A 12,732-nucleotide genomic window follows, 5' to 3' on the forward strand; every position below is an offset into this window, starting at 1 on the left:
GAGAACATTTTGTATGATCTCTTATAAATAGCTTTAGGCCCTGCCTTTGGGTTTCCTTGTTATGGTCACTACAGCCAATGGGAACTGATATTGCTATGGTGCAAAGTTCTGCAGTATTGGTGAATATATGATCCATACAAGTGGATGTCACCGGTCCAACACTATTGGTATACACTAGTTGGTTGAGTGATAACCTGGGTCATGTTACAGGCATTAGTCACAGTAAGAAGCTTCCTCTTGAGAGGACTAGATGATAACCAGTCATTGTTCAGGTCACCAAGAAAATGTCTCTGTTAGCATTAGAGACCTTATCTAACATCACACACACATTCTCCAGATACTGACAGTTTGCACTTGCTGGCCTATAGCAGCACCCTAAAAGAAGAGTGATTAAATGCCATCCTCCTGTAATTCTCACAAAGTTATTTCTGTCACTTTTTTAAAACTTTCCCTGGATACCAATAGTCTTGCTCAACTAAAAATGTCATCGGTCTCATCTCAACTTTATAAGTTACTCCAACAAACCATTTGAGGTACATTGATCTAATATTTTGTCATTTAGAAAAAGTTTTATAATCTAATGAAGTTAGATCCTTAAACTTGTTTTACATACCATCAGGGGAGCCTAAAGAGAAATAATCCACTTGGTTAGAGAGAGACATTTGAATCAGTTTTTAATGAAATAGTAACATTTTAAAGTGAGCATGTTTGGGGGAAAAATGTCTGGCCTTCAGTGGGGCAAAATACCCCCAAGGCAATCCAAAGCAAGTCAATGGTACCTATATTAGCATTTTCCAAAATCATATCTAAATCATCTATAAGTAACTTCATTGAATTACATAATCAATTTTGAGATACTTTGGGGTGATTTGGGTAGGGAGTGTGAAACTAAAAAGGGGATATTAATAGTGTGCAATAGTATATAGTGCAATACCATTTTGTTTTGATATTTTATTTATTTCATTAAAATAAGATACCTATACTTTAGGTTTTAAGAGTCAAGTACTCAAAATGTATCAAATGGTTTTTAACATGCTAATCTTCAGGGGGCACCCTTTATAAAGTTTCTGTTTTTATTGAATAACAACCAAAAAATATAAATTCTGCCCACTTATTTCCCTTCAAAAATGTGTTTGCTTAGCTTTTTTTCTGTCAGAAAATACTACACTTTCCCTTAGACTTTGTATATACTTTTATAAGTCCAAGACTTGTCCAACATTTTATAAAGTAGTCCAATACTTAATAACATTGACACCCCAGACAACGTTCCCTTAAGACATGGGCTAAAAAATAGACATAACTCAAAAACACATTGTTCTAACCACTTGCACTTCCTTCAATATTTTCCATGTTTAAACGTTTAAACTCACTGCCCTGGCCCCTGTTTTCAGGGTGGGAAATATTGTTCTCGATAGAATAAGATCAGAAACAAGCATTAGGCAATGTAAAAGCCATGTCCTGTTTACTTTATAGACACAGGCCTAAGGGTTATCATTGGTGGCCACTCACTGTCACTCAAGGACCTAGTGGGTGTTACCCAATGTCTGTTACCAGTTTACTTCGTAGGATTTACAAAGGTAATTTAGTATAACCGTGATTGACACTGACAGTAGACATCGACAAGCGTGATATACATGCTACGAACAGAACACGGATACACTTTAACTGTAACCGCGCAGTTTTAGATAAAGGAGCTAAAAAAAATTATAAATTGTATTACTTCATCGTAAACCACCGGCCGTTATCAACCAGTGCCTTCTATCAGGGAGTTCGTGAAGAAGTGACGACGGTTTCTACACTTTTACATTTGGTGCCTGGACTGGTCGAGTCATTGAGTGTCTTTATGTGACAGTTGCGCTATTTGCCCGTTTGCTTTCGAGATGGCAGAATTACCACCGCCGCAACAGTTGGTTGATATTGACCCGGATTTCGAGCCGCTCTCCCGCCCCCGGTCATGCACCTGGCCTCTGCCTCGACCGGAGTTCATCGAAGCCGCCAGCTCGAACACATCTTCACCGGCGCCTTCAGTCAAGCAGGAGCCTGTCGAATACATTAGTAACCTCAGTTTGTTAGAGGAGTCAGAGGACTACCAGGAGGATGAGAAACGGCTCGTTTTGTGCAATGATTTTCAATGCCAGGAGAAATGCATACACCAGCAACAACATCATCCACAGCAGTTACAGAAACACCCGGGTACTCTGCTGCCACACCAGCAACAGGTGCCCCCGCTCTCGTCCCCCGTCGGGTCGAATTCGGTGGCCGCTGCCGCTGCTGCGCAGAGGAAAAGCAGCTCGTCGCGTCGGAACGCGTGGGGGAATATGTCCTACGCGGACCTCATCACCAAGGCGATAGAGAGCTCACCCGAGAAGCGACTCACCTTGTCTCAGATCTATGACTGGATGGTGAAGAGCGTGCCATATTTTAAGGATAAAGGAGACAGTAATAGCTCTGCAGGTTGGAAGGTAAGCAAGCAATAAGCATCCATTCGCGCTTAATATCTAATATGACATTATGTAGGCCTAGTTTACAACCATCACGTTATGAATTATCCCCTGAATTATAGGCTACCCTGTGTCAAGTCAATTAAATTGTGGCCCACGTCATTAATTCACTATGTGCCACAATGTCCCGCAGTGCAGAATCACGGATAGATGGGGTTATTTGGAGATCACGGGGAAGTGATTTAAAAAATGTGTATCTTAGATCGATTGTCTGGGGCCAACTTTACTTTCCCCCATGTAACAAAGATGCTCGTTTTGTAGGCCTACTTGACCAATTCCAGTCCACTTGCTTAGTGGGTCCGTGGTCCTCCCTGTATTATCAGATTTGCTATTGGCAATAAGCATTATCATCTGTAGCCCAACTGATGCATTTACCCTATTGGACACAACATCCTGATTGTTATTACATCGTTATTTTTTATTATAAATGCATCATTATTAATTATTATTCACTCAAAATATATATGTTGGGTTTCTATTGCAAAGGACACTGAGTATACAAAACATAAAGAAAACCTTTTTCCAAGACATACACTGCCCAGGTGAAAGCTATGACCCCTTTTTGATGTCAATTGTTAAATCCACTTAAATCAGTGTAGATGGGGGGGGGGGAGACAGGTTAAGTATTTTTAAGCCTTGAGACAATTGAGACAGACATTGATTGTGTACGTGTCTCATTCAGGTGAATGGCCAAGACAAAAGATTTAAGTGCCTCTGAACGGGTTTGGCAGTAGGTGCCAGTGGCACCAGTTTGTGTCAAGAACTGCAACACTGCTGGGTTTTTCCACTCTCAACAGTTTCCCGTGTGTATCAAGAATGGTCCACCACCCAAAGGACATCCACCCAATTTGACACAACTGTGCGACGCATTGGAGTCAACATCCCTGTAGAATGCTATCGACACCATGTGAAGCCCATGCCCTAATGAAGTGAGGCTGTTCTGAGGGAAAAAGGGGGTCCCTGATTTGATTGACGCAAATCAGGGAGACAGATTATGCGATTTGGTTCCCGACGTTCACCAAAAAGTACACTATGCTTGAAACTCTGGTTTAAATGAAGTGGTAGCAATGGAAAACTTGGATCCCMCTCTTTTTTTTAACCAAAAGCCAAAACTGTTTTCAAAATACATTAGCCAAAACTGATTTGAAGCGTTTTCCCGGTGATTGCATTAAGAATTGCGCATTGACTGCTTGTCATAACACATGTTGCCCTACCTATGGCTCTCGCAACTTGAATGCACCTCGAGGAATGCTTCTCTCACATTGAACACACAACAAGCCGACTAGGTAAATAAGTAAACTACTCTACTATGGGGTTGTCTGATTTTGTTTTAATAACAACCTTACATGGCAAAAATATTAGCACTGGAAAGTTGCACCTGAGTGATATAGGCTTTGAATGACTTTGCCAGCAGCTACAGTAGGCTACACACCTCTGTCTGAGTTGAGCGCTGCTGTGGTGCGCATTATAGACTATTTCATTCCCTTTGTCTGAACATTGGAGTGTTAGCAACAATCATGCGAACTTGTTCTCAACTGGCCTACCTGGTAGATTTTAAATGCAGATCTACACTGACCTCAAAAACGACATCTCCATAATCCATATGATGGAAATCCGTTGCAGTGACGGAGGGCATTAATCCCTCTGACAACTTCAGAGAAGTTGACTTGTTTCTCAAAGCAGGAGTGTTAATTCTGTCTACACAGAGTGAAGACCTTTTCCAGTGAAGAGCACATCTCTCAATTAAAGGTGGACAATCTTGCTTATCATAAATGCTTTCTAGAGCATTCATAAACTATTCATAAGTACTACACAGATGCTTCACAAATCATCTAAAAAGACTTAGCTATGGTAATACAATTTAAAATAAGGCATTTATAAATGGTTTGTTTAATGTTGCATCTAAGGACACGAATAGGGGCCTTCTCACAGGCACAGATAACTGTGTAATTGTAACTGTGTCTTTATAACCGTGTAGCTTAGGGATGCACGATATATCGGTGAACATATTGGAATCGGACAATATTAGCTAAAAATGCCAACATCGGTATCGGACGATGTCTAGTTTAACGCCGATGTGCAAAACCAATGTCAAAGCTGACGTGCATACCTATATAACGTAGGTACATGACGTAATGACGGCACGTAAAATTTTGCCCTACACGTGCAACACAGCATTCCTAACCTAGCCCACAATGTCTGCTGTGTAGATTGAGCAGTCAACAAGTCCAGCAGTCATTTGAAAGAGTAAGAACATTTCAGCGAGACAACTCAAAGGTGAAAGCCATTAAAGCCAAGATAATGGAATTCATTGCCCTTGACAATCAACTGTTCTGTCTTGGGTGATGTTGGCTTTCGCCGACTGGTCGAGCACCGGTACACACTACCAAGTGCGCTATTTTTCAGATGTTGCCCTACCGAAGTTACACAGTGATACCGTCACTGCAATTAGCTTCACGACATACAGTGGGGCAAAAAAGTATTTAGTCAGCCACCAATTGTGCAAGTTCTCCCACTTAAAAAGAAGAGAGGCCTGTAATTTCCATCATAGGTACACTTCAACTATGACAGACAAAATGAGAAAACAAATCCAGAAAATCACATTGTAGGATTTTTATGAATCTATTGACAAATTATGGTGGAAAATAAGTATTTGGTCAATAACAAAGTTTATCTCAATACTTTGTTATATACCCTTGTTGGCAATGACAGAAGTCAAACGTTTCTGTAAGTCTCACAAGGTTTTCACACACTGTTGCTGGTATTTTGGCCATTCCTCCATGCAGATCTCCTCTAGAGCATGTGATGTTTTGGGCTGTTGCTGGGGCAACACGGACTTTCAACTCCCTCCAAAGATTTTTCTATGGGGTTGAGATCTGGAGACTGGCTAGGCCACTCCAGGACCTTGAAATGCTTCTACGAAGCCACGTCCTCGTGCGTCGTCTGCGACGTTGGCTCGGCGGTGTGTTTGGGATCATTGTCATGCTGAAAGACCCAGCCACGTTTCATCTTCAATGCCCTTGCTGATGGAAGGAGGTTTTCACTCAAAATCTCACAATACATGGCCCCATTCATTCTTTCCTTTACACGGATCAGTCGTCCTGGTCCCTTTGCAGAAAAACCAGCCCCAAAGCATGATGTTCCACCCCCATGCTTCACAGTAGGTATGGTGTTCTTTGGATGCAACTCACATTCTTTGTCCTCCAAACACGACGAGTTGAGTTTTTACCAAAAAGTTCTATTTTGGTTTCATCTGACCATATGACATTCTCCCAATCTTCTTCTGGATCATCCAAATCTCTCTAGCAAACATTCAGACGGGCCTGGACATGTACTGGCTTAAGCAGGGGGACACGTCTGGCACTGGCAGGATTTGAAGTCCCTGGCGGCGTAGTGTGTACTGATGGTAGGCTTTGTACTTTGGTCCCAGCTCTCTGCAGGTCATTCACTAGGTCCCCCCCGTGTGGTTCTGGGATTTTGCTCACCGTTCTTGTGATCATTTTGACCCCACGGGGTAAGATCTTGCGTGGAGCCCCAGATCGAGGGAGATTATCAGTGGTCATGTATGTCTTCCATTTCTCTAATAATTGCCCCCACAGTTGATTTCTTCAAACCAAGCTGCTACCTATTGCAGATTCAGTCTTCCCAGCCTGGTGCAGTTCTACAATTTTTTCTGGTGTCCTTTGACAGCTCTTTGGTCTTGGCCATAGTGGAGTTTGGAGTGTGACTTTTTGAGGTTGTGGACAGGTGTCTTTTATACTGATAACAAGTTCAAAACAGGTGCCATTATACAGGTAACGAGGAGACAGAGGAGCCTCTTAAAGAAGAAGTTACAGGTCTGTGAGAGCCAGAAATCTTGCTTGTTTGTAGGTGACCAAATACTTATTTCCACCATAATTTGCAAAATAATTCATAAAAAATCCTACAATGTGATATTCTGGATTTTTTCGCTCATTTTTGTCTGTCATAGTTGAAAGTGTACCTATGATGAAAATTACAGGCCTCTCTCATCTTTTTAAGTGGAGAACTTGCACAATTGGTGGCTGACTAAATACTTTTTTGCCACTGTAGATACTATGGAACACCATTTGGGTCTTTGCGTGTCAAAAAAAGATACCATGGCACTGTCAAAGCTGTACAAAAAAGTCTGCAAACAAAACACCGGCCACGAACGATGTTTTACAATACCCTGTGGTAAAAAGCAATTTGTTCGACTGGCAATTCTGGGGTGAGCTACTTTGCTTGGTACCTAGTACACCCAATACAACAACCTGAAAACATGACCAGTAGATAACTGCAGTCTTTTTCATATTCTGCAATTGATTTAGGAATCCTTGTAAGTATTAGCTAGGTTTTTTTTTGCACTTGTTGTTCGCTCTGAACTTCAGTTCATTGAAAAATAAATAACTAGCCAGCTACTTAACCCTGTGCCAATAGCTAACGCTTATAATCAGCCAGCTAGCTTCATCTTGGCTAGTGCAATGCTCGACGGAGCGGGTTTTTGTGTTGTGAAGCTAGCCACAATAAGGATTTAGGCACAATAGTGGAAATGCACTTTGGCGTTCAAATATAAAAGTTATGTTATTGAAGTGATGCATAAATGAATACAAATAGGTAGAGGGGGGTATTATCCGTACTTTTATTTTGAAGGCTAACCACAAAGTCCACTATTGTGGCTAATCCTTATTGTGGCTAGCGTCACATAGATGGGTCCGACCACCATTAATCAAATAAGAACTGTCTTATAAATTAGGGTTATTTTAGATGACACCTAGCTATATAGGTAGCTAGCTAACTATAGCTACTGAAACAGATTGGCGTTTTGCTATGTTTTTGGGGAACATTATTTGCATCCATGAGCTAGCTAGCTTTTTTTTATGACCAGAACTGTAGGTGAGCGAGACAACTTTACCAGCATCATAGCATACGTATCGATGAATCGTTGTGACATATGAAATACGAGTGATAGTGTAATCAATGTGTAATAACTACGTAAAAAATGTATGAACGCGTTAAATTATTACGTGACGTGTAGTCATATTCAGGACCTGATTGGTCAACAAGCTTATTTGACACGCAAAGACCCAAACGGTGTTCCATAGACATCCTGGTTGAGAATGAAATGACTGAACAAATGAACAACGAAACAGCACAGCAAGTTAGTGAAAGAAATAGGTTTTGATGATGTTTTACTGGTAATGGGAACATACGTAAATGCCAACACAATAACTTTTTGGTCAGTGTGTGTGTGTGTGTAACCTTTATTTAACTAGGCAAGTCAGTTAAGAACAAATTCTTATTTACAATGACGGCCTACCCCGGATGACGCCGGGTTTGTGCGCCGCCCTATGGGACTCCCAATCAGGGCCGGATGTGATACAGTCTGGATTCGAACCAGGGACTGTAGTGACGCCTCTTGCACTGAGATGCAGTGCCTTAGACCGCTGCGTCTGTGTGTGTGTTAACCTACTTAACTGTACTAGAATGCTTAAAAGGCCGCTAAATTGTTAAATATCGGTTATCGGTATCATTTTTTTTGGCAAGGAAAATATTGGGTATCCGCCAAAAATGTCATATCGGTGCATCACTAGTGTCGCTTATTCAACCCACTACATAGCTGAAGTTTTAGCATAGCAGTCTTGCGATTGTTATGTTACTCTAATGGACGTCAGGGGCCCCTCCATTCTTCAGGATAAAAATAGATGTGGAGAGTTACCTGTATTTAGGTACTCCAGAGGTGTGTTCCAAGACGTAACAGTCATGGTCTGCCTATGCGTGCCGCAACAAAACGTCTGCCCTCATTCCCCTTGAGACAGCGCCTTGTCAACATTCCATGAGGATGTTTCTGTGGATCCACTTTTAAGCTGTAGCTGTGGGCATATGTATCAGAGATCAAATTTGATTTGTCACATGCGCTCGAATACACTCTACTRCGAAATGCTTGCTCACGAGCCCTTCCCAATGAAGCAGCAAGACAAAGAGAGAAAGCGAGAGAGAGAAGGAATAAAGAGCAAGACAGACAGACAGACAGACAGAAAGAGAAGGAATAGAGAGAGACAGAGAGAGTAGAATTGTTATTGATTCAGGAAAGCTAACCTGCTGCTCACACAGTTCGTGCTACTGCTGTTGTGGTTCACTTTGAAGCTCCCCTCTAGTATAGGAAGACCATCGTATTATAGTCTTCTTTTCAGTCCAGCGTACAGTTATGATGGGCTCAGCCCAGCAAAGCTTTGGCGGTCTGTCTCCACTCCCGGGTGTAAATCATTGACTGTGAAACAGTTAAGTGTCTCTCAGCAGGCCTCTGGGAAAGAAAGAAAGGAGGAGAGAAAGGGAAAAAGGAGAGCAGCAGGTTCCAGAGATCAGGTACAAAAAACCACCTAGGGGCAGTGTGATTTAAATCTCTGTATCAAAGTCATGTCATCATTTATTTGATTTAACCTTTATTTAACTAGGCAAGTCAGTTAAGAACAAATTCTTATTTTACAATGACGGCCTACACCGGCCAAACCCTCCCCTAACCCGGACGACGCTGGGCTAATTGTGTGCCGTCCTATGGGACATTTGATCACGGCCGGTTGTGATACAGCCCGGGATTGAACCAGGGTCTGTAGTGACACCTCTATGACTGAGATGCAGTGCTTTAGACCACCGCGCCACTCAGGAGCCCCATGCTGTGCTGGTTCATTGGTTTTAGATTACGTTTTAGATTTATATATTGACAAATAACTGAATGTGTAACAACTTCCGTTCCACCTGAATTGTGTGTCTGTCTGTGTGTGTGTCTGTCACTGTAGTTTAAGGAATGCGACTGGCAAACCCCCTGTCCATATCATCTTATCCATTGTGATCTTAAAGGTAAACCTATCCTAAATCAGCACTCTGAGACGCTTGATAGGCTACATACAGCCCCTGACTAGGGTGAGTGACGGCTCTAAGTGCGAGGTTGGTAGAGGAGAGGGGGAGAGAGAGAGTCTGTCACTGGAGTGTAAGGAATGTGACTGGCAAACCCGCTCGGTGACTTTATAGGCACCGTGCCCATTTGGGGTGGCACCGCACTCCTATTGGCCGTACCCCACCCCATTAGAATTAATGCTGGTGGTGTTTAGTTTCTGTACAAGACGTGTTGGCAAAGAACGAAAGCTAGGAGTGGGCAGACAGGCCTGTAAGGAGAACAGTGAGGGAGCAATATATCTGTTATATCAGAGTATCTGTAGCTACACTATACCAGTATTAAAGGACTGAAGAATGGTTTGTCTTCATCATATAGACTTGCTAAAGAAATGTCCCAAAAATAATTTACACTGCCTATAATGATCATTTCAGCACATTGTATTTACTGTCCTTCTAAACCAGGTTAAATGCAATGTTTTCTTACAGATTCCTTTTTGACCCAGTTTAACTAGGCCTATAGGCAGTGTCCATGATGCTATGGTCTGTTTGTGTGTCAATCTTGAACATTTTGTTCCTTTGAAACTCTTAACACACACACCCTTGTTTATATAAGTAGCGGAGTACTCTGTGTCCTTGTCCATATTCTTCAACAGCACTGTGTATGTAGCAAAGGACCCTGCTGCTGGTGGCTGTGCAAATGTTTATCAGTCAGCCTTGATATGGCTGGTCGCTGGATGAACCTAGGTACCCCAGTAACCTTTGAAGTCCAGAGGAGTGAGGGGAGAGATTCTCCCCTCTCCAGTGATGCACCACGTGCTTTGTCCTCCCTTCTGTCACTCATTTGACTGACTTCTTCTCTCGAAAACAAACAAGTTATAGGACATCTGTTGGAATACTAGAGAGAGAGAGCCCCGTTGCAGGCTTATCTAAAACAAAACAAAAACACACTATCAGTCGGTGCGCATTATGATATTCTAGGACAAGAGCACAACAAACAGTGAGTGTGTTCAGAGTTGGTCATGGAAAGATTTGGCATACAGGTTATTGGCACCCAAACGCACTGTTGTCAATTCTACCAGGCTTTTGAGTTTGTTGTGGTGCCTTACAGACAGACAGTCAATCAGAGAAATCTTTACTCAGCTCTATTCCTCCACCGGCTGATTTGGTGAGCAGCAGACGCTGCACTAGACGAGACGGTTGTAGAAATACCTTAAGAAACATAAGCCTCTGTGGAGGTGGTCTGGCACTAGGCCAGTTCAATAAGAGCTATCATAACGCTGGCACGGGAAGTTCTCTCGTTTACTACAGCACTGTGAGCTTCGAGCAGGCTGGGGTGTATCACAAGCATTTCAGGGTAGGACTTGGAGTGCTGATCTATAATCCTTAACAGCTTGTTTGTGCTTGTTAAATAAAAAGGCCCACATACTGTATTTTGTCACTCAAAACATTCCTCAGTGCGAAAGGAATGAAACAAAAATATATACATATACGGTTTCTGTCGAAACACTTATTCCCCCCCCCGACGCTATCTTTTGCAGCACCGACCGAGGCACCACCGTGGGTAGGCTAAGTGTGAGTTCAGATGGGGTGACTCGTCTTATAAGAGACATTACGCAAACAAAAACATTTACTGGAATTGGAATGCCCCGGGCCAAAGTCTGCTGCCGTGCGTAGGTAGTTAGTCAGCTCAGTGGTGATGATAGGATAGGGAGAGCCGGGGAGAACCGTCTGGTGAGGTGAAGAGGATCACGTGAGAGTGAGCCACACTACTACTTAGACCAGATACAGATGGAATTACAAACAGAAGAGGAGATGCAGACACATTTAGACAGACAGAATGACAGTTTGCTCCAGACAGACACACACAACTAGACAGACAGCCTTAATTTCTGAGTCCATGTTTTATGTCTAACTCATCTCCCACAGCATTTTGTGCTTTACTATTCTGTGTTCAATCTACTTTTTGCAGTATATGCCTAGCAGCCTAAGTGTTTAGGAGTTTAATAGTGAGTCAGGAAATGCCTGCAGAGCTATGTGTGACTGACGGGGCTGAACAAAATCAGTTTCCATTGTGTGAAACAAAACAACTTGGTCACTGCATGGCCGCTTTATGAATTACTGCCCTAACTACAAGACAGCCTTTTCCTCCTTTTCATTCTAAACCTGTCTGAAATTATTCATCTATAGCCTTTCTTCTTTTTGAACATGGGGGTGAGTCGTGGGTTAGGGGCGCGCTTGGCGCTGCTAGTAGCAACAGAGCTTATTTTTACTCAATTAAATGTTCTTCTTTTTCTTAGTCCTCAGTCTTAACAATAACAGGAGGCAACACAAACACCTCAATCAATGTAGGGGGGAGGGGGCATCAAACATCCTTGAATTCCAGAGTTGTGTGCTCATATCCCTGCGTCGTCCATGTCCTCTAGTTTCCTGTGCGGACTCAACAGCTTGGCCTTTCAGGTCTGTGTCCCAAATGGCTAGTGCTGAGCGATTTAACTGACATCGGTTCAATTATTTGAATTCCATTTGGTTCAGGGGGTTTTCTGTGAGGGCAATGCGCAGTTTCTCTAAAGATAAATCAGATCAAGCCCGAGCTGTGCGATTTGTAGTAGGGAGTTGTATTTTCCAACAGGCCAATATTCTATATAGTTTAGCGCAGAAAACGTGTTCATTAACTATAATGTCCATAATCCATTGCGCGCCTACTTGTCTGGTCTGAGACGGAGAGAATAGAAGAGACAGAAGAACGTGCGATCGAGAGGTATAGAGAGCGGTTGCTTCGTGAGGTATCGATACTCGATCTAAGATTGATAGTTGGTTTCCAGCAGTCATAAAAGTATGCCTTATTTACTTTGAAGAACTACTAAAATTGTGATTTTTGTCAGGCAGCAGCTCTATATAGATGATATGTTGACTTGGAATGAATTAATAAAGTCATCAAATAGGCCTAAAACAAATGTAATATGCTGTGCCTTCAGAAAGTATTCACACCCCTTGGCTAATGTGAAAGTGGAATGATGTTTACAAATGAATTAAAATTGAAAAGCTGAAATGAGTAAGTATTCAACCCCTTTTGTTATGGCAAGCCTAAATATATTCAGGAGTAAAAATGTGCTTAACAAGTCACATAAGTGGCATGGACTCACTCTGTGTGCAATAATAGTGTTTAGCGTGATTTTTTAATGACTACCTCATCTCTGTACCCCACACATACAATTATCTGTAAGGTCCCTCAGTCGAGCAGTGAATTTCAAACAGAGATTCAACCACAAAGACCAGGGAGGTTTTCCAAATGACTCGCAAAGAAGGGTTTCTATTGGCAGAAGGGATGAAGGACAAAAAA

General features: G+C 42.3%; 1 protein-coding gene across 1 annotated transcript in view; it reads left to right on the top strand.

Annotated features, from left to right (window-relative positions):
• The first annotated feature begins 1,548 nt into the window (after window positions 1-1,548).
• Window positions 1,549-12,732, top strand: part of LOC111951028 (forkhead box protein O1-A) — a 75,996-nt gene continuing 64,812 nt past the window's right edge. The window contains exon 1 of the mRNA XM_023968997.2: window positions 1,549-2,462. Within this exon, the coding sequence (XP_023824765.1) occupies window positions 1,881-2,462 (582 nt within the window). The 5' untranslated portion in view covers window positions 1,549-1,880. The remainder of the gene's footprint in view (window positions 2,463-12,732) is intronic.

Source organism: Salvelinus sp. IW2-2015, linkage group LG23, assembly GCF_002910315.2.
Source record: "Salvelinus sp. IW2-2015 linkage group LG23, ASM291031v2, whole genome shotgun sequence".
NCBI classification, from domain to species: domain Eukaryota; kingdom Metazoa; phylum Chordata; class Actinopteri; order Salmoniformes; family Salmonidae; genus Salvelinus; species Salvelinus sp. IW2-2015.